This window comes from Mus musculus, chromosome 8 (genome assembly GCF_000001635.26).
Source record: "Mus musculus strain C57BL/6J chromosome 8, GRCm38.p6 C57BL/6J".
NCBI lineage: Eukaryota > Metazoa > Chordata > Mammalia > Rodentia > Muridae > Mus > Mus musculus.
This window is the reverse complement of record NC_000074.6, coordinates 53611177-53630964: the sequence shown is the minus strand read 5'-3', so window position 1 is coordinate 53630964 and position 19788 is coordinate 53611177. Positions and strand designations below refer to the sequence as shown.

Sequence of the window (19788 nt, the reverse complement as noted above, 5' to 3'; positions counted from 1 at the left end):
AATGTATGACTTCATACTGACTCCCATTTATACCTGTATCCTCTGCCCTCCATCCTGATATTAAACTGCGTGTGACCTTGAACCTTCTTACTTGCTTTCTTAAAAAAATAGTGCTGCAGCTGCTCTGCGATCACTTTCCATTACAGTCTTTGCCAGCCATAGACAGACATGAGTCATCTCAAAACAAGCACAAAGGTGTCTGTCTCCCTTTCCTCTCATGTTCCCCATGTCTGTATTTTATACGCTTTGTGAATTTGCTCTGCCTTCTGCAGCCAGTGCTGTTCTCTAGGATCCCTCAGTCCTCCTACTCTAATCAGGCTTTTGCCATCCTTCCATCCCTAAAACTCTTGCTTGGATTTCTCTTGCGTGACTGAGTCCAGGGTCGAAGCTCAGACTCTGTCTTACTGGATTTCTCGACAGCCTTTGGCATGTCCTCTTCCTTGAAATGCATTTGCGAGGTGCTCCTGGGATGCCTCACTTGCTGTGTTTTGCTCTTGCCTTGCTAGCTGCCCACTTGCTCCTATATTGTTTTCTGGTACTCTTTTCCTGACATCAGAAGCCATGGCCAGTTCTGCCTCCTCCCAACCGCTGGACTCTGGAGGCCCCTAGACCTCGTGCTTGCGCTGTTTATCTGTACAGAGTCCCTTCTATCTCATCTAACATCACTGGTTTAGACAGTTTCTCTGCAGAACACTAAACGAAATTTATATCTTCAAGCTCAGTTATCTCCCAAACCCCAGAATCCCATATTTATCTTCTTGATGTTTTCCTAAGAGATACCTCAACTTTAACATGCCTTAAAACCAAACCTGCTTTTCCTTTCGTCTCTGCTTCCCTCAGGTTTCTCTGTAACTTTTCTTCCTTATTATTCAGGCCCCAAACTCATCATCTTGGATCTCTGACTCTCTCCTGTTCCTCCTTCAGTTTGTCTGCAAATACTTGTCTGACTTTCAAAAAATCTGTTTTAAAATGTGTCCATTTTCAGTACTGCTACATCTTATTGGTCCAGATCCTTGTGTTTCTCAGCTAGATCTTTGCAGATGTCTCATAAGTAATATTCAGGCTTTTACCTTGAACTCCTTCAGCCAAGATTCTATCTAGCAGCTACTGAGTGCATTTAAAATACTAATGTAGCTCATATTATTGTTCTACTCCATTACGGAGAAAAAGCCACTCTTTAAATTGGTCCTCGGGCCACACAATCTGATTGCTTTTATATGTCAAATCTCACTTATCTCATCTCATCCCACTGGTCCTTGTGCTGTGGCCACCCCAGCCTGTGACACAAGAAAGGCATTGCGTTGTCACTGCATTTTCTAAAGTCATGGATCACTCTCTTATGTTGTTTAAAACTTGTTCCAATGCCAATTCCCCAGTGAGATTATGGTACCTCCCCCCTTAAAAGTGCTATCTGCTGCACCCTCTGCCCCCAAAATTGTTCTTCCACTCCTTCCATTGTCTTTTCCTCTGCTAGAGTATAAACTCTACAGTGTGGAGTAATCTAATTTGTTTTACATAACATATATTTGCCCAGCCTCTAGAACACAGCCTGAAGTATACAAGGAAGTCAATAAACTTTTCTGAAATGAACTATTCCAATTAAACAGCCATGAATCGGCGATTTATAATAGAAAGGGTTGTCTTTCTAGATGTCATGTACCACTTTGGTTGTCAGAGGATGTCAGTTGTAGACAGAGCAAAGAGAATAACATGAACTGTCATAGCCGTTGGCTTGTACAGTTTTTATGTAAATGATGTAAGTTCTTGTCAAAGCTGTTAATTTAGCAATTTGAGGAGACTTCACATGAGACAATTAGGACTCATTGACTATTTTATTTGGCATTGTGACAGCATTTGAGCCTTTGCCAAGAGCCATTATAAACCTTGGTGAAGTCAGAACTGGGTGAAGGAAAGAAGGAAAGAAGTCTGGGCAGAGAGTAGATGGGTAGTGGGAACCATCCTGTTATGTGTGTTCCCAGGTAGGGATGGGAACACGGGCAATGTGCTGTAGTACACTAAGGTAAAAAGCAGCAATGTGATAGCTTATGAAAGGATTTGTAATTGGTCAGATATTGGTTAGATGGTAAGTATGATATTTAGCTTGTAAAAACATTGGGCCAGATGAGCTCAAAGCACAAGTAGCTATTTTTCTTTGAATCAAGTACAGGGGAAATCTGACAGACTTAAGTGTGGGTAGTATGTGTGCATTCATGTGTATATATTTGTATATGTGTATGTGTGTGCGCATATGTGTGTATTAAATGGGATATTATTCACCATTGACACTTTGCTGGAAGCTCTAAGAGAATATTTCAGAGGGTATCTATGGTTAAAACCAGATACTAATAAAGAAGTTATAAGACTGGATAAGAGGTAATTGACATTGGAATGGTGGAAAAACAAGGTTCTGACCCATTAATTTATAAGTGAAAATTATAAGTGAAAAATTAAAACTAAAGTTAGACCTTTAATTTGGGATCCTGAAAATATGGCCTAGTCTATACTTATATAGAAGTTACTCATAATAGATCTATGTCTGCTCTGTATTTCATCATCTTAAAAGGGTCCTGGCTAGCTTAAAAAACTTTGTACCTACTAGTTGGTTGCTATAGGAACCTACCTTGAAATCTGCTACTGTAGTCTATTCTTGGCTTGAAGTCTATGTAAGTGGCTATGAGACTCCAGGACACAAAAGTAAGACTCTTCTTGTTTATCAATTTAGCACACTTACATAGTCATTTATAAAAACAAAGCTGATGTGAATGAATATTTTCCCTTCACTTAGTACTCTAGTCTGCCTTGCTAGTACTTGAAAATCAATCATTCATAAGTCCTTGAGTTCATTTTTTTGTGCAGAGTCTGGCATGGCTTTAGTGGGGGTGGAATGAAATGGCTCCCGTCCCTGGGACAGGGCCAACAGGGGAACATGGGCCTCCACAAGTACTGATGGCTGCTAAGGGTGTAACACTTATTTGCATAATAATGTATATATTTCACATTCCTCTGAGGAGCGTCCTCCCTGTTAATGTTAACGACTCCATTAAAATAGAGAGAGCACTGTCCAGGAGTCTAGTATGTGTCTATGTCTCAGCAAAATAGGAAGCCCTGGGACCTTCAGTACCCTTAAGGCTGTAGGAAAGAACTCAAAAAACATGAGTTAGGAAATATGTAATTTCTCAATTATGCAAAAACCTAAGGATGCAGTATAAATTGTATAAGGAGTTTCACAGACCTAAAAAGAACAAAGGCAGTCATACTATGAGCCAGCTTGTCAGAAAGATACAGAAACAGGCAGATATAAATGCAGGCAGATTCCTGAGTTCCAGGTCAGCCTAGGATAGAACAATTTAGGTCCAGACAAGGTTGGAATGGTAATTCCAGGATGGAGTTCCCCCTTGACCCCCCAGCTAGCTTATTGTCTGTGTTTAACCGAGGAAGGCAGATCTCTGAATTCTTTTGCATTTTTTTTTTATTTTTTTTAAGAGCTGGGCAGTGGTGGCATGTGCCTTTAATCCCAGCACTTTGGAGGCAGAGGCAGGTGGATTTCTGAGTTCAAGGCCAGCCTGGGCTACACAGAGAAACCCTGTCTTGAAAAACAAAAACAAAAACAAAACCCAAAAAACAAAACAAAACAAGAAGAAAGAGCTTGCTGTCTCCTAAGAATCAAGCAGCTGAGGTCACAGGATGCTCATCCATAGGATAATCAAAAGGGAACCTGGAATGAATAATGACTGAGTTGAGTTGATATGTAATTAAAATCTGTGCTCTTGGTCTACATGCGATGAGCTAACAGAAAGTGATAGCAGTTTTTCTCTAGAACGTTCTCAAGCAGAAGCTGAGCTATCTGGAGATCTCTAGAGAGGGAACCAAGTTTTAAGTGCTCCTGTGCTTCGAGATTTTTTTTTTTCCTAACAGGATTTCTGAGGTCAGAAATCTCAAGAATTACTTAGAGAGCTGAAACAGGTCTTTTAGAGTGTTTTCCAGCAGCTATCAAGAATGGACACAGCTCTTTTAGAATTTTTCTGGCTTTCTGATTTTGATTAGAAAACTCAAGAACTAATTTTAGAAATTTTCTAAAAGAATTTCTGACTTGGTCAGAAAATCCAACAATTTTTTTTTTTAATAGCAGCTTTTCTAACTTTGGTTAGAAAAGGTTTTTCTAAAAGCAGAGAGCTTTTTGAATTTTTACTAACATTGAGAGCTGTCTAAACCAGAGTGTTTTTTAGAATAGGAAGAAAATAAAATTGTCTAGAGCAGAACAGAACACACACACACACACACACACACACACACAGAGAGAGAGAGAGAGAGAGAGAGAGAGAGAGAGAGAGAGAGAGAGAGAGAGAGAGAGAGAAAGAGCAGTCCACAAAGCTGCGTCTAGCAGACTGCAGAGCAATGAGCTAGCTATCTACAGAGATACAAAGAACAACCTGGAAAGCCATCTCAGCAGGCCATAGACCGCCACATTGGATCCACGACTTGATTTCAAGTCATTTTTTTTCTCTGCTCTCAAACACCCCTTCTCTCAGAACCCCTCTCCAAGCTGAGACTGGTCCTTGGCATTTCTGAAACAGAACAGACTTCGGAAGCAGAAGTTCTAAGAACATGGTAACAACCGGACCAGTGATTCCCGATGAGGAACCTCCAAGGTTCTTTCCCTGCTTTATGAAGAATTTGAGTGCTTTTGCTTTTATTATTGTTTGTATGTGCTTCTCAGTCATTTTGAGCCTGAAACCAATTCCCCGGTACTTACCACAAATGATAGGAAACCTGTTGTAGTGGCACAGACCTTTAATAACCAGCTCTTGGAAGGATGAGACAGGAGGATTTTTGTGAAATTGACAGCAGACTGGTCTTCATAGTATATTCCAGATAGCCAAGGCTACATAATGAGACCCTATCTCATAAAACAAACAAGCAAACAAAACAACAACAACAACAAAACAAAAGGCCAAAAGGAAAAGAATAGGTAAAGACAAAAGACAGGCTTAAAATCCTTCTAAAGTTCCTTGGACTGTAGGCAGTGGAAAATTCTGCCCCATTCATGTCTACTGCAACCTCGAATAGTGGTAGAATGGCTACACAGCTCCTTACACATCTGCTTACTATTTTCAAATAGAAATACTAGAGTTTCTTTCCTTTAAAAAAAAAAGGTCAACTTCATAAAATAAAGAGTAGAAACATTACAACTAAGCAGTTAGAATAACACGTAATCATAAGCTAGAAGTTTGAAAATTGTGGGATAATATTCCTTCACCTGAAACTGAAGACAAGAGATGTTTTTCCCTGCTATTCAAAGTCTTCTGAACAACCATTAGCCCTTTGAGAAGAAAGAAAAGGAAATTAGAAGGGAATGAGAGATTATCCAAGATTAAAAGTTAAGGTATACTAATGTGTAGTGTGTATGTGTATATGTGTGTGTGTGTGTGTGTGTGTGTGTAGTTGTGGTTCAGAAAGACGGAGCTAGAGCTGTTTAGAGCATTTGGTGCAAAACGAGGAGGACCGAAACTGAGATCTCAGCACCCACCTGGTTGAGCGTCCCTTCAAGTGCCTGCAGGCCAGCCATGAGGAGGCAAAGACAGGGACATCTTTGGGGTTTGCTGGTTCCCAACCTAGCTGAACAAACTCAAGCCTTGGGTTCAGGGAAAGACTCTTGACTCAGAGGAAAAGCAGACAGAATGAGGGAAAGGATACCAGAGGCCCTCTTCTGACCTCAGTGCATTTGTATGCAATAGTGAATCTGCACGTGTCTAAACTCATATAGATGGGCATAAATACAATTTCAAAAATTCAAAACCTATAGATTAGGGCTTGGAGAGAAGCCCTCACAATGAAGAACACTTTACTGCTCTTACAGGGACCTGAGTATGATTTCAGTACCCACACCGGGTGCCTAATCAATGTGTAAACGTGTATAATTCTAGCTCCAAAGGATCAATAATCTCTTTGGCCTTGACCACCACCCCACCCCACCACCACTCCACCCACACTAAAAAGAACATTAAAAGTCTTTAAAATGTGTGGTTTTCATCTGTGCCTGTTTTATCGTTTGTAAAAATGCATTTATTTTTATTTTCTATGTATGAGTGTCTTACCTATGTTATGAATATGCACCTTGTGTGTGTCATATGCTCACACAGAACAGAAAAAAAGTATAGGATCCTCTAGAATTGATTAGTTATGAGTTCGTTTTTAGGTGCTGGGAGCCTATCTCAATGTGTGTGTGTGTGTGTGTGTGTGTGTGTGTGTGTGTGTGTGTGTGTGTGTGTGTTTAATATTTTTATTTTATTTTGAGTTCATTAAATGATGCCTATGAATCATTTCTAAACAATAAAGCATGATATAAGGAACTCTATACATACTGCCAAGTTTAAGAAAACAAACATTATCAGTGTCTAAAGCAAACCCCCTTCCTTACCTTCCCCCACAAAGAATCTGTATTTTGTATTTATGTTTCACTTTATGATTACGGGAGTTGCGATTCTAACTATATTGTTTGGTTTGGGAAGGCTGAGGAGAAAGTGAATTTCCTTTTTTTTTGTGTTAACATTGTGTTCATAATATTAACATTATGGGACAGATCTTGAATTAGACTCCCTACTCTGGATGCCAGACTAATTCTCATCTTCCACAAACCATTGGAAGAGGAGGTATTACTCATTAGCTTTCCTAAATGTTCATGTGCCGCAAGCTGGCTTTGCCGTCTCTCTCTCTCTTTTATTGTGGGTTTTGGACTTATCTATTCTTTACTTGCCTAAACCTTCACCAGTAGTGTTAAAGTTTCTGTTTTCATAATTTAGCCATCAGTTTTAGCATTCCAATCTGAACACCCTTTCAAGGAACTTGATTCTCTATAGTTTCACAAGTAGAAGGCTTTATAGTCTTAGCTGTTAGCTTTACAATTCTCATGGCTTTCCTGTACTTTCATGCGTGCACACATACATAATATAGTCTTGGAAAGGGTCATCTCAATTATTTACAGTGACTTTTATTTTTCAATTAAAAAATGGCCATGCTCCTTTCCGGTGACTGCATAGCAGTCGGACAAAATATATGTAAATAGATGATTGTATTATTTGACTTGTTAGAGGTCATTTTTCTTTTGCGAATGAACCTGGTCGAGGAGTCATAGAACTGGATTTAAGAATTGCATTGTAATTGAGTTTAGAGTTTGTATATGTGAGTTTGTATGTGTGTTAAATATGTATCTATTTTCTACTAGGCTGCTCCAATGAATGCTAAGGATTCTGGCTGGAAACTCTTGAGACTGTTTAATGGATATGTTTACAGTGGCGTGGAAACCTTAGGGAAGGAGCTGTTTATGTACTTTGGCCCCAGAGCTTTACGGTAAGATAAAACTGTCCAGTGCACCATGCTGCTCCATGTGTTGATGTGGGTGGAAGGGTTTGCTAACAGTTTTCCAGGTTTCACATCTAATCATGTAAAAAGTGTTCCAGAGTTAAGAGCGCTCCAATATGAAAGACTTGGGATTCTATTATGGAAAGAAATAAGCACCAGAAGAATGCACTGTAATGTGTGTACCGTGCCTATGACTTGTAGGCCTTTCTATTTATGTCTCTTAAAGAACACCATGAGTAAGTAGGCCAGCGGGCCTCCTCTGGTCCCCCAGTGTCACGTCTGTTGTTGATTTTCAGCAAAGGTTAACTACTTTCGTTAACTAAGTTATTTTGCATTTGTGACAGACTCTAGTTTATTTTTAGTTCATCTCTAGATTTTTGTATTTTTCTGTCTTCTTTCTTTGTCTGAAGCTCTGCATGGAATTTGGGAACTTAAAGAATTCACAAACTTCCGACAGATACACTAAGTCATCCATATCTTAGGGTTCTTATGGGAATATGTAGATACTATATTGGCAAAGACAAACTCTCTCTCCATGTGTGTGTGTGTGTGTGTGTGTGTGTGTGTGTGTGTGTGTGTGTGTGTATGGCCTTGATTGCTTTGATAACATTAGACTTATATGACACCTATTTAACTTTTTCAAGTAAATGAAATAGGTCTGTGGTTTCCTATGTCTGTCAAATCACTGTGTGGTTTTAGAGTTAGCATCACATTTTGCAAGCAGTGAATGTGAGTTTGCTTCCTGGAATCTTGTTTGGTGTTCCTTTATGACTGTGACCACTTATCACCTGAAAAGGAAAGAGTTGTTCCTGGACCCTGCACTTCTAACTGAGGGAAGGTGAGAAACACTCACAGAGGGGACATGGCTCTCTGGTTGTTATTTATTGCATCTCATCGACTGCATCTTTGGAGTACTGCAGGTTTCTGTAATTGCTTCTCCTTTGAGGTGTTCTTTTACTTGTCAGCAGCTTCTTCTGTCCTTGGGCCACGTTGTCACTTCATGGTTTTCTTTAGTGTGGAATTGATAACATCAGCATATGTCCGCTGGTTCATGCAGTAATGATGAATTGCCAGGTACATTATTACCTCGGCAGATTGATGTGGTTGAAAACACTTAGCACTGGAGAGAGTTGTACACAGTGGAATCCATGGATGATAGTTGAAAACATTGATATGTTATTGATTCTTGGTGTTAAGTGTAGATTTATTTTGGTAGGATGAGAGGGAGGCTTTTTATCAAATGTTCCCTCCACCACACTGATAAGGAGGGAGTCATTTTTCAGTGAAGGGCTGTCAGTAAGTGTTCCATGAAGTTCTAAACAAGGGCAATCAGATCTTCAAGCTACGTGAACTAGTGGCATCCCTAGAGAGTACCTATCTCAATATATGGGTAGGAAAAAAAATTCACTGGCTTGCTTACTTTGAATTTCCTGCAGCCCTAATGACTCTTCTGTGTAACAATTCAAGGTCACTAGCAGACAGCTGTTGGAATCTGTATTTACTGACACAACCTCAGCAGAGCCCCATATTACAATATGATTTTAATTTTAAAAAGTGCACTCCTAACATAGTTCTGTGTCTTGACTCTTTTTTTTTATTGTTTCTTTTGAAGATCAACTATTTTTAGTACTAATGACTTCTAAATTAATTTGTTTTCTTCTTTGGATCAAAAGTTTTATAAACACTTTAAAATGTTCCCTACTACAAAGTCACTTGTTACATTCTATTGGTGTGTGCTTACTATCTTAGTATGTGTAGGCTACTGATCCACTCTGAGTTAAGTCTGAGTAGAGTGCCGCACAAGAGGTTTAGAGCTTTCTGTTTGTATGGGATTTCCTCCCTGTTTATAGCCGATTGTCCTGACACCTCTTATGCTGATTACCGTTTCTCTCGTGCATTTCTTTTCAATGTTACTGAGAAAAGTTTACCTCATATGTATATTTCTGAGCTCACCATATTCTTTAATGGATCCAGATATCCATTTTCATCAATAATACAAGTTTCTTAAAGTAGTTTTAAAGTAAGTTACAGATATGGTAGATGAGTCATCCTGCTTTATTCATTTTATCTATTTTATTATCCTTTGAGAATGTCTTACAGTATATTTTGATTGTATTCTTTTCCTTCCTCCAAGTGCTTCTAGACCCTCCCACCCTCTCTACCTAGTAAATTTCATGTTCTTTTTCTACAAACAAACAAACAAACAAACCAAAAATAGAGTTGAATTTGTATTGCCCAGCGATGCCTAAGCATGGGGTCTGCCTGAAGTCTGCTTGCTGTGTCCATTCATAGCTCATTGAAGATCTTCCCCGGAAGTCATCAGTGGGGAACAGCTGCTTTGCTAAGGGTAGGACTTTCTCCTCTGACCATTCATATGTGGATCTGTCCTGCCGTGTGCAGAACTCACTGCATCCTTGACGTCATCTACCAGCTCTGGTTCTTACAGTTGTTCTGTCCTCCACCTCCCCATAGACCCCTGAGCCTTGAGCTGAAGGATAGGATGAAGGCATCCCTTCTAGAGCTGGGCACTCTACCGTCTCTCACTCTCTGTTTGTGTCTAGTTGTAGGCCTCTGTGTTACCATCTCTAAGAAGGAAGCTCTGATTAGTGTTGAGTGACACATTCCTCTATAGGTACTGCAGCATATCACCAAGAGACATTTTATTTCTATCTTCATTGAACAAAATAGTAGTAGTAGGTTTCCTCTAAGGCCCATTACCTATTTTGTCTCTAGTCTTAGGTGTTTGTCTTCATTCACAATGTCAGGGATGGGTTCTGTCTCGTAGAGTAGGTCTTAAATAAAATATATATTCTCCTGAAACATTTCTGCCACTCTTGCTCCGGTGGACGTATCTTACAGGCTGATCATTTTTGCAGTTCACAGGGATCATAGCTGGGTAAGATTCACAGTTACTTTCCCCCTCCCATTATGTGCATAACAGCTTCCAGTACTCTGGCCAGTAGGGGTGAAGCTTCCAGTTGAGTACCAGCTGGGATTTCATATTCTGTGCCCTAAGTACGTGGTGCTATCTCCAGTAACAGGTTCTTACTCTCAAGTTTGCTGATAGCCTGTAATGTCTGAGGGAGGGACCTATGGGATGAGTTTTCCCAATGACTCAAAGGATGTAGTCAATTCCTGGCACTAGGGAAGTTTATTTGGTAGCACATGATGTGTATTTGGGTATGGTCTCCTCCATAATATGGTAGCTCTGTCTTGAATTTATATATGCATATTGTAGGAAGCTTGAATGTGTATGTTATAGGAAGCTTCGAGATTATTTTTGTTCTTTTATTTTTTTTTATGGTTTTCCAAATTTTAGGCTCAGCTTTCTGACTGCTACAAAATTCTGACTAAGGATACTTGAGGGTTTGATAGAGCTTACAATGAATCTGTATATCATTAGGGTTGTTTTTCCAAAATTTGTAAAGGGTTGTTTTTCCAAAATTTGAATTTTCAGTTCATCTCTAGTAAAGTGTATGACTGTGTCTTGGCCTTGTGTCCTGCAACTTTGCTGACCTCAATTATTATAGCTCTCTTATTTGCATATTTTGGTGTGTATATAGGGTGTGTTGTTTTGAGATAGACAATCTATGTAAACAGGTATAGCATCTATGAACTTCGGCACTTTCATTTCTTCCTTCCTAAACATATTTTCTTTTTTCTACCTAGGAAACCAGTGTGATATTGAGTAGACTGTGAGATAACGTGCCCTTACTCTCTTTGCTGTTTGTTTTATTTTTATCTTTTTCCTTGTACCAAGTACTCCCTTTCTTGTTTGTATGGCATACAACATCTACAATATAGTTGTACTTGTGCAGTGGGGCTAGTTTGCTGGCAGACAGGATCAAGCAAAGCAAGGTGGCTTGGGAGCTAAAAAAAAAAAAGTTTATTGAAGGCTACTAACAAGGAAGGGAACAGGTAGAAGGTTGAGCATGGCTACTCTACAGCACTGCACATGCCCATTGCTGACCTGATGGACGAGAAGCACATGTGTCACTCGAGGGACCTCCCCAGAATTCCTGGTCCTCTCTTCAGCATCCCGCTGCAGTGATGCTGCAGTAACAGTAATGTCGTCAGCTGTGGGCTGGACCAAAAGTACTTGCTCCTTCCATAATGCTCCCTTACGCTCCTCAGTTAATGCCAGGAGAAGAGGGACTTTGGCTCACCTTCCCTTGCACTTCTACACCCAGTGGTCCAAAAACTAGCTGACTCAGCACAAATTCTGAACCAGGTCTTTTCTAAGTAATAGAATTTGTTCTAGATGACACTACTTTACTGTGGCCCTCCAGAGAGCCCTTATCTGTATGTTCAGGTCTTTCATTGCCCCCTTGAGATGGGAATAGAAAAGAATGTTTTGGGGAACACTTAGGGCTGATACTCTTTTTTTTTCTTTTTCTTTTTTCTTTCTTCTCCTTTTTTTTTTGCATTTCATATACATGGTGAATTATAATTATAGGGACCAATTCTTGTCATAATCTTATCAAACGCCCTACTTCATTGTGATAGTTTATCTTTTCTGCATATTGCTACATTTCTTTTATTGAGAATGTTTTTATTTGTTTTCATGAGAGATGCTGGCCTAAAGTTTTATATTCATATATACTTCTGTTTAATTCTGGTATTAGGATAATACTGCCTTCCAATGAATTGCTAATTTTTCTGTCCTGTCTGATTTTTATATAGATTTGTATTGATACACTATTAACTCACTTACTGTGTTTGGAGGCCTTCAAAGAAAGGAAAAGGCAAAACAGATAACATAAAAAAAATAAAAATCAATAGGACTATCAATTGACTATCAATTTACAGGATCAGGAATCATCTAGAAGATAAGCCTCTGGGCATCCCTGGGAATGTTGTCTAGATTAGATTAGCCTCTAGGTGTGCCTGTAAGTGATTATCTTGATGAAGTTATTGGAAGTATGAAAACTCAGCCCAAAGAAGAGCAACTTGTGTCCTGGGCTGCATAAAAGGGGGAATGTAGTTGAACAGAATACAAATGGCTTTCTTCTTCCTTATAGAAGAGGCAATATGGCGAGACTCTTCAAGCCCTGACTGCCTCTATAGGGATATATATATATATATATATATATATATATATCCCTAGATCCTCTATAAAAGTATATACTGCCTATATATGAATATTTAGTACCTTGGTAGGGATATATACTGCCTTGAAAGGGATATATACTACACCAGTAGGGATATATATAGATATAGATATAGATATAGATATATAAATCCATGTTAGGAATATATATGTATACTGCCTTGACCTTTGATTTAAGACAAACCCTTTTTCTTTCTTGGATTGTTTTGTCAGGGTTTCTAATCACAACGACACAGAAATTAGCCAAGTCAGAGAAGAGTTATACAGATTGAATAAAGGTTTGGGATAAGTCAGATGGTCTAAAGCAAATATTTGTAACTGCAACCCAAAGAAAAACAGACATTTTTTTTTTATAGAGTTAAATGGCTGAGAATTTTCCTTAGCAAACCTGATATGGTAGAAGTTCAAAGAACCTCAAATGAAAACAAATAAATATCCCTTACCCATGCCTAGTCATTGTGCTAAGAAGCACAGATGAAGACAAATCCTGGAAACAACTAGATTGAAAGAGACGTATATAGAAACAAAGTTGAAAAGTACGTTGGGCTTTTCATCAGAAACTCTGCAAGACAGAGACAGCAGGGAAGCCGCTAAATTGCCAGGACAATAAACCTCTCAACTGAGATTTCTAAACTTACCAAAAGTATGTATTGAAAATCAATAGGATAATAAAGGAAACAAATAAAGAAAGCCATGAGAATCCAACCCAGCAGTCGCACAGTGTAAAGAGAGGTCTGTCTCTCTGTCTGTCTGTCTCACATATGGAATAAATGGCCAGTAATATTTGTCTTTGCTGGAAGAAAGTACAGTAGCCATGGAAAACAACAGCAGATAGATTTTTTTAAATGTGTTTAAATCAATATCTTTCACTTTATTTCATTTCTGACAGTCTATGTTTAAGTTCATTTACTAGTGCATTTGTTAATCTGTTCCTTGAAGAACATATCTCTCATATTTTTAGTTATATCAGTTAAAAAGTTTTCATCTCTTCATGAGTCTTAGTACTACATCTCTTAATATATCAATCATCAATATCAATTGTACAATGTAAAATTACTATGATTAGCATTTTAAGTATCATATTTTTATTAAAATTAGTTTTCTATCACCTGTTTCAGTTGATGTTCTATTATTTGTTTATCTTATATATATATATCTTTATCATTCTCATATATATATATATATATATATATATATATATATATATGTGTGTGTGTGTGTGTGTGTGTGTGTGTGTGTGTGTGTGTCTTAGTCAGGGTTTCTATTCCTGCACAAACATCATGACCAAGAAGCAAGTTGGGGAGGAAAGGGTTTATTCGGCTTACACTTCCATATTGCTGTTCATCACCAAGGAAGTCAGGACTGGAACTCAAGCAGGTCAGGAAGCAGGAGCTGATGCAGAGGCCATGGAGGGATGTTTTTTACTGGCTTGCCTAGCCTGCTCTCTTATAGAACCCAAGACTACCAGCCCAGAGATGGTCCCACCCACAAGGGGCCTTTCTCCCTTGATCACTAATTGAGAAAATGCCTTACAGTTAGATCTCATGGAGGCATTTCCCCAACTGAAGCTCCTTTCTCTGTGATAACTCCAGCTGTGTCAAGTTGACACAAAACTAGCCAGTACAATTGACCCCTTGTCAACTTGACACACAAAACCATCACTAGTAAGCCTTAACCCTTACAATCTTATTCATCCCCAAGATCTAAATAACTTTAAAAGTCCCACAGTCTTTACATATTCTTAAAAATATCCATCTCTTTTAAAATCCAAAGTCTTTTTACAATTAAAAGTCTCTTAACTGTGGGCTCCACTAAAACAGTTTCTTCCTTCAAGAGGGAAAATATCAGGGCACAGTCACAATCAAAAGCAAAAGTCAATCTCCAACCATCCAATGTCTGGGATCCAACTCACGATCTTCTGGGCTCCTCCAAGGGCTTGGGTCACTTCTCCAGCCATGCCCTTTGTAGCACATGCTTCATCCTCTAGGCTCCAGCTGCCTGTACTCCACTGCTGCTGCTGCTGCTGCTCTTGGTGGTCATCTCATGGTACTGGCATCTCCAAAACACTGCATGACCCCTTCAGTCCTGGGCCATCAATTGCAACTGAGGCTGCACTTTCACCAATGGCCTTCCACGGCCTCTCACAGTGCCAAGCCTCAGCTGCTCTGCTCAACTCCTGCATGCCTTCAAAACCAGGTCCACCTGGGTGACCCTTACACATTACCAAGTCCAGCCACAGCACAAGGTACAACTTTGGCTATATCTGGAACACAGCCACTGTGCTCTCAGAAAACACTTCCCAGAAGATGTCACCTCAATGATGCTGGTCTCTTCTTAATCACCGCTAATTTCTTAGCTCCAGCTAACCAGCATCAATAGTCCCAATAATGCCAAGTTTTTGCTTTAGTAGTTCTGGTATCTTGTTAATCACAGCTGATTCTTCAGCCCCAGCTAACCAGAACCACAGAATCTTCATAATCAAAACAACAATGGCCCAGAAAAGAGTCTTTAATTTTCCCTCTGAAATTTCACAAACCAGACCTCCATCTTCTGCACTGTTCTCAACATTATCTTCCAAGCTCCTACACAACATCTGATAGAGCTCTTAACAATGAATGGATCTTCAAGCCCAAAGTTCCAAAGTCCTTCCACAGTCCTCCTCAAAACATGGTCAGGTTGTCACAGGAATACCCCACTATGCTGGTACCAATTTGTCTTAGTCAGGGTTTCTATTCCTGCACAAACATCATGACCAAGAAGCAAGTTGGGGAGGAGAGGATTTATTTGGCTTACACTTCCATACTGCTGTTCATCATCAAGGAAGTCAGGACTGGAACTCAAGCAGGTCAGGAAGCAGGAGCTGATGCAGAGGCCATGGAGGGATGTTTTTTACTGGCTTGCCTAGCCTGCTCTCTTATAGAACCCAAGACTACCAGCCCAGAGATGGTCCCACCCACAAGGGGCCTTTCCCCCTTGATCACTAATTGAGAAAATGCCTTACAGTTAGATCTCATGGAGGCATTTCCCCAACTGAAGCTCCTTTCTCTGTGATAACTCCAGCTGTGTCAAGTTGACACAAAACTAGCCAGTACAATATGTATATATATATATAATCTTACTTGTCATTTTGTTATTCCTGGAATAGCCTTACATAAGTACTTAAACTTAGCAATGGTCACAGCTTTTCTGTAGAGTCTGTAGAGTTGTGGAACTGAGTGAATCTGCTAGTAGTTGTTTGTTGGGTGTGGCTTCTTATTGTTTTAAAAACTTCAGAACTCCAGCTCCTTGAAGATATGCTGTAAGGACAACATGAGGGAGGTACAGGGTCCCCTGAGAGGCCATCGAGCAAGGAGCCATCCTTTTGGTGCTTACGGCTGAGGAGGCCCCTCCATTCCAGGTCCTTTCCTAGAGGACTGAAGGCTGCCTTGAGATTCAGTGGGATGGTCCTTGGCAGTCAGTAAGCGTGTCTGCAACCTCCCACTCCATTCCTGGACTCCTCATATTGTGCTCAAAAAGCTAGGGAAACTAAGTCTAATGGTAAAAAGGGGGTAGGTAGCTCAATTATTGGTAGAACGAGAATGGCTGGGGTGGGGTTTCTTGGTGGTGAGAGTAGAAGCCTCTGCGCAGCTGCTAACCCTGGGACTCCCCAGGGGATCCTGGGGTGATGCAGCTCTCCTCTCTCCCTACCTCCTATCAACATGGGGATGCTACTCAGGGCTAAGCAGTAGCTGCAGGCTGTGAAATAGGCTGTAACTATGAAAGAGTCCTTTGTGTTATCAGTGTAGGCTCCATCAGTGGAGACCCTGGGGACCTCTGTCTGTCAGTAACACCGAGCTCCACATTCCTGCCTCAGTCCAGGAGTCTCCTACGCCACAATGGCAAACTATTACCATTGTGAGGTCAAATGCTTCCTTCAAAGAAATTAATGAAGTGTATCGCAGGCTGGCTTTGCACTTGCACCCCAACAAGAACCTGCCAAACAGAAGGGACACTGGAAAATTCAAGCTGCTATCTGAGGTCTACAAGGCCCTGTCATGCGCTAAAACGAGATCTGTGTATGACCCTGAGGTCTATGTCAGTCTTTCACGTTTGCTCTGTAAACAACAAAAAGAATAAATGGTCGGTCGCAAGAATACAGAAACGAAACCAAACAAAATCAAAGAAAAAAGGGAAACAAAAATAAAAAAATTAAAAGAATTCTTTGTGGAAAATAGTCAGGAGAGGTATGGAAGAACTGGACAGAGAGCTCTGGCCATGAGTTAATAGTGGTAAATGAAGAGGGGCTCCTGAATCGAAGTAAACAGAAGAGAGCCACCTAGCCTGGGCTGGGCCAGCCATGAGGGACCACAGTTAATGATTAAAGGTAATAAATGTGGCAGTTGAGTTCATGTAGACAATTCTCCCTTCCTTAGGGGTGGAGTGTGTTACTGCAGGCCCACTGTGGCCGCCACGACTCAGTCTACCCAGTTCCCTTCAGCACAGTGGTGGCCAAGTACTACCAATTGGTGTAGGTGCAGTCAAATGCTTCCCAGGGAATTAATGAAGTCTATTTTGAGTTGCATTGTGCTGGCACCACAAGGAGACACCCCCCCCCCCCAAAAAAAAAAAAACCAAAAACCCAAGGAGGCTAAGACGTTCAGGCAGGTGTCAGAGGCTGATGCTAAAAAGTGATCGGTGTTATGGCTGAGGTCTATGAGAGGGCTGGAAGTAGCCATGCCCTGTCCCCTGGTGGCCATGGGGCCTTTTCAGTCTTCGGTAAGATCTAAGCATTTGTGAAGGCCTTCTCGTCCTCCAATAACCTGGGTGGGTGTGTGAGGGGCAAGCCTCACTGCCCTCTCCTCCACTTCCTCTTATATGTTGAACCAGTCTTCATTCAAACTAGAGGGGCAAGCCTCACTGTCCTGAAAGACAGCTGCATCACCAAAGTCCACCCCAGCCTGGATGACACCTCACCAAAGCTGGGTACCTGGAGCTCACTGCACAGCCTGCAGACAGCTCAGCAGGTTGAAGAGTGTCCTTTCCAAGTACCTCAGTTGGTGGAAACCTTTTCCAGGGCAGCTCCGCTGCTCTCTGCTTCTTGCAGGCAGCTGGTCTTGTCTCTGAGTCTTCTCTTCAGCCTGGCTTTGCCTCTCCAAGAGAGATTCTCAGCTTTTACTGTTCACTCTGGCAGGGAGGAGCCTAGTTCATCTGGTCAGTGTCAGGGACTTCAGGAATCTATTTTGAATTATTTACCTTAAGGAGCTTCCCTGAAGGATGCAATATTTCAGTCTCAGGGTTGGACTGGGGACTTCCATGTGGTAGGAAAGCCCTCCGTCTTTTACATCCCGAGCCTGACACAAACATTTTCACTGTTTTTTTTTTTTTTCCAAATCTAAGTTATATTTTGGATCATTTAATAAATACATAAAAGTGCACATTTAATTAACAATGTATCTATGGGTGTTTTTTTTTGTTTGTTTGTTTGGTTTTTTTTTTTTTTTTTTTTTTTTTGGTTTTGGATATCAAAAATCACTGGCTGGCTTCAAGTATAGGATGCTTTGTAGTATAGGATGGCCTTGAATGTCTGACCCTCCTGCCTCCATCCCCCTACTCACTAGGCTTTGATTGCACCGCCTCGACTGGCTTATTGTACATGATTTAGAAATAGAAACATTGTCATAACTGGGCCTGGTGGTGGATATACATGATCCTAATAACTCAAGAGGCAGAGCCAGGGGGAATCAAAAGTCCCAGGAGAAGCCGGAACAATTCAGTGGGATCTTTGTCTAAAAAATAAGAAAAGATTGAGATATAGCTCAGAGATAAAGGCAGAATTCCTTCCCCAGAATATGCCACAGTTTGGGGTTCAACTCCATAATGAACTAGAACATCACCACGGCCTGCAGTATACACAGTAATTGGCTTATTTCATGCAGACCAGCACATCCGCACGTGCCAGCAGGATCAGCAAACATTCTGATTCTGGTCACTTCCAGGGATGGTCGGCTGCTTCACGGCCCATCACAGCGCCCCCTCTGGCAGCAGTGCTGAGGTTGGGCGGGTCAGTGGGCTTGCACTTAGTTTCCCTCCATATCTGCAAGACTTGCTTCCTGGCTGCTCTTGCCTGTCTGTGGGGTGACTTTTATGCACCCTTCTTCCTGTTCTTTTGAGGGTGGGTGAGTTGTTTTATTCTTTGGTCTAGCTGTTGCTGTATGCTTTGTTTTGTTTTGTTTTGTTTTGTTTTGTTTTGTTTTCTTGCGACCAGTCTCACATCTTAGCCCTGGGTGGTCTGGAACTCACTGTGGCTTTGAACTCACAGAGATCTCCCTCTCTCTGCCTCCAGAGTGCTAGGATTAAAAGCGTGCACTACCACACCTGGCCCTATCATTCTCTATTCTAGTATTGTGTTCTGGGTTTTAAAATGTCTCGCAAACTTGTCTACCATTATGCAAATATTTTAAGCATTAATATTAACTTTGAACGTTAAGGAAAGAGAACTCCATCTCTTACTGCCGCTGCATGGGTGATAGTTTTTCCTTTTTCGGCTCCTTTGTCAGGTTCCCACCGCAAGTCCACATCACAGAGGGAGTCTTCACACTTCCTCCGACAAATGTTTCTTGTTACCCATGACTTCTGACAGAACAATGGAGGCAAGTTTCTAGTGCCTTTTGAACAGGCCTTTGAGTAGACCACAGGGTTGCAACGTTTCAGGGTCACAGTCTCTCCCCATGGCTTCTGTAGGATTTTTTTGTGTTCCAGATGTTCCTCTTCTTCCTGAAGGAACAGGTTCTTTGAAGCATTGCAGGATCCTATGCCAGTCTTGCCTCCCTGGTTTATCTCCAAGGAAAGATAACTTTGGTTTGGCCTCACTCTCAACAGCTGGTGCGCTTTAGTCAGCACCTGGTGGCAAGAGGAAGCTTTCCTATCCGGTCTCAGGCTTTTACACTTTGTAAGTCAGAGCTAAACGTATTGCTTGGGCAGAGGTCTCCTGATGCCCCTTCCCCTCAGCCACACCTGCCAATACTTCTGCTTCGTGTTAAAAAAGCATTCCCGAAGCAGGCAGCCATTCATAAGGATTCTGCTGTGATTGGAAAGGCAGCATGTTTCAGTCTCCTGGCATGAACATCCCTTTTCATACCCGATTCCTCCGTGTGTTTGTCCTCCATGCGTACCTAAGCCCACTCTCAAAACTTCAGGGATTACAAGCAGTCGCACTACCCAACACTTGGTATTTAAAACTTTCCTCAAAAAATTAGCTCTTTTCTCCTCATCTATTTTGTTTGTTTGTTTGTTTGTTTGTTTTTGTGGTGTCTTTCTCTTGAAATCTGTTTTCTTGTGGT

The 19788-nt window shown here is 40.9% G+C and overlaps 1 protein-coding gene and 1 non-coding gene across 3 annotated transcripts in view; both read left to right on the top strand.

The window, feature by feature from the left end:
- The window catches only part of Neil3 (nei like 3 (E. coli)), a 52199-nt gene that overhangs the window by 8101 nt on the left and 24310 nt on the right, over positions 1-19788 (top strand). For both annotated transcript variants that reach the window (XR_870387.1, NM_146208.2), the window contains exon 2: positions 7223-7347. Coding sequence is in view for 1 of the 2 variants with exons in the window: in NM_146208.2 (NP_666320.1) it covers positions 7223-7347 (125 nt within the window). In the remaining variant the exon portion in view is untranslated. The remainder of the gene's footprint in view (positions 1-7222; positions 7348-19788) is intronic.
- Positions 3995-4053, top strand: LOC115487036. The gene has a single exon (XR_003947671.1). It is a non-coding gene; the product is annotated as a U7 small nuclear RNA (small nuclear RNA).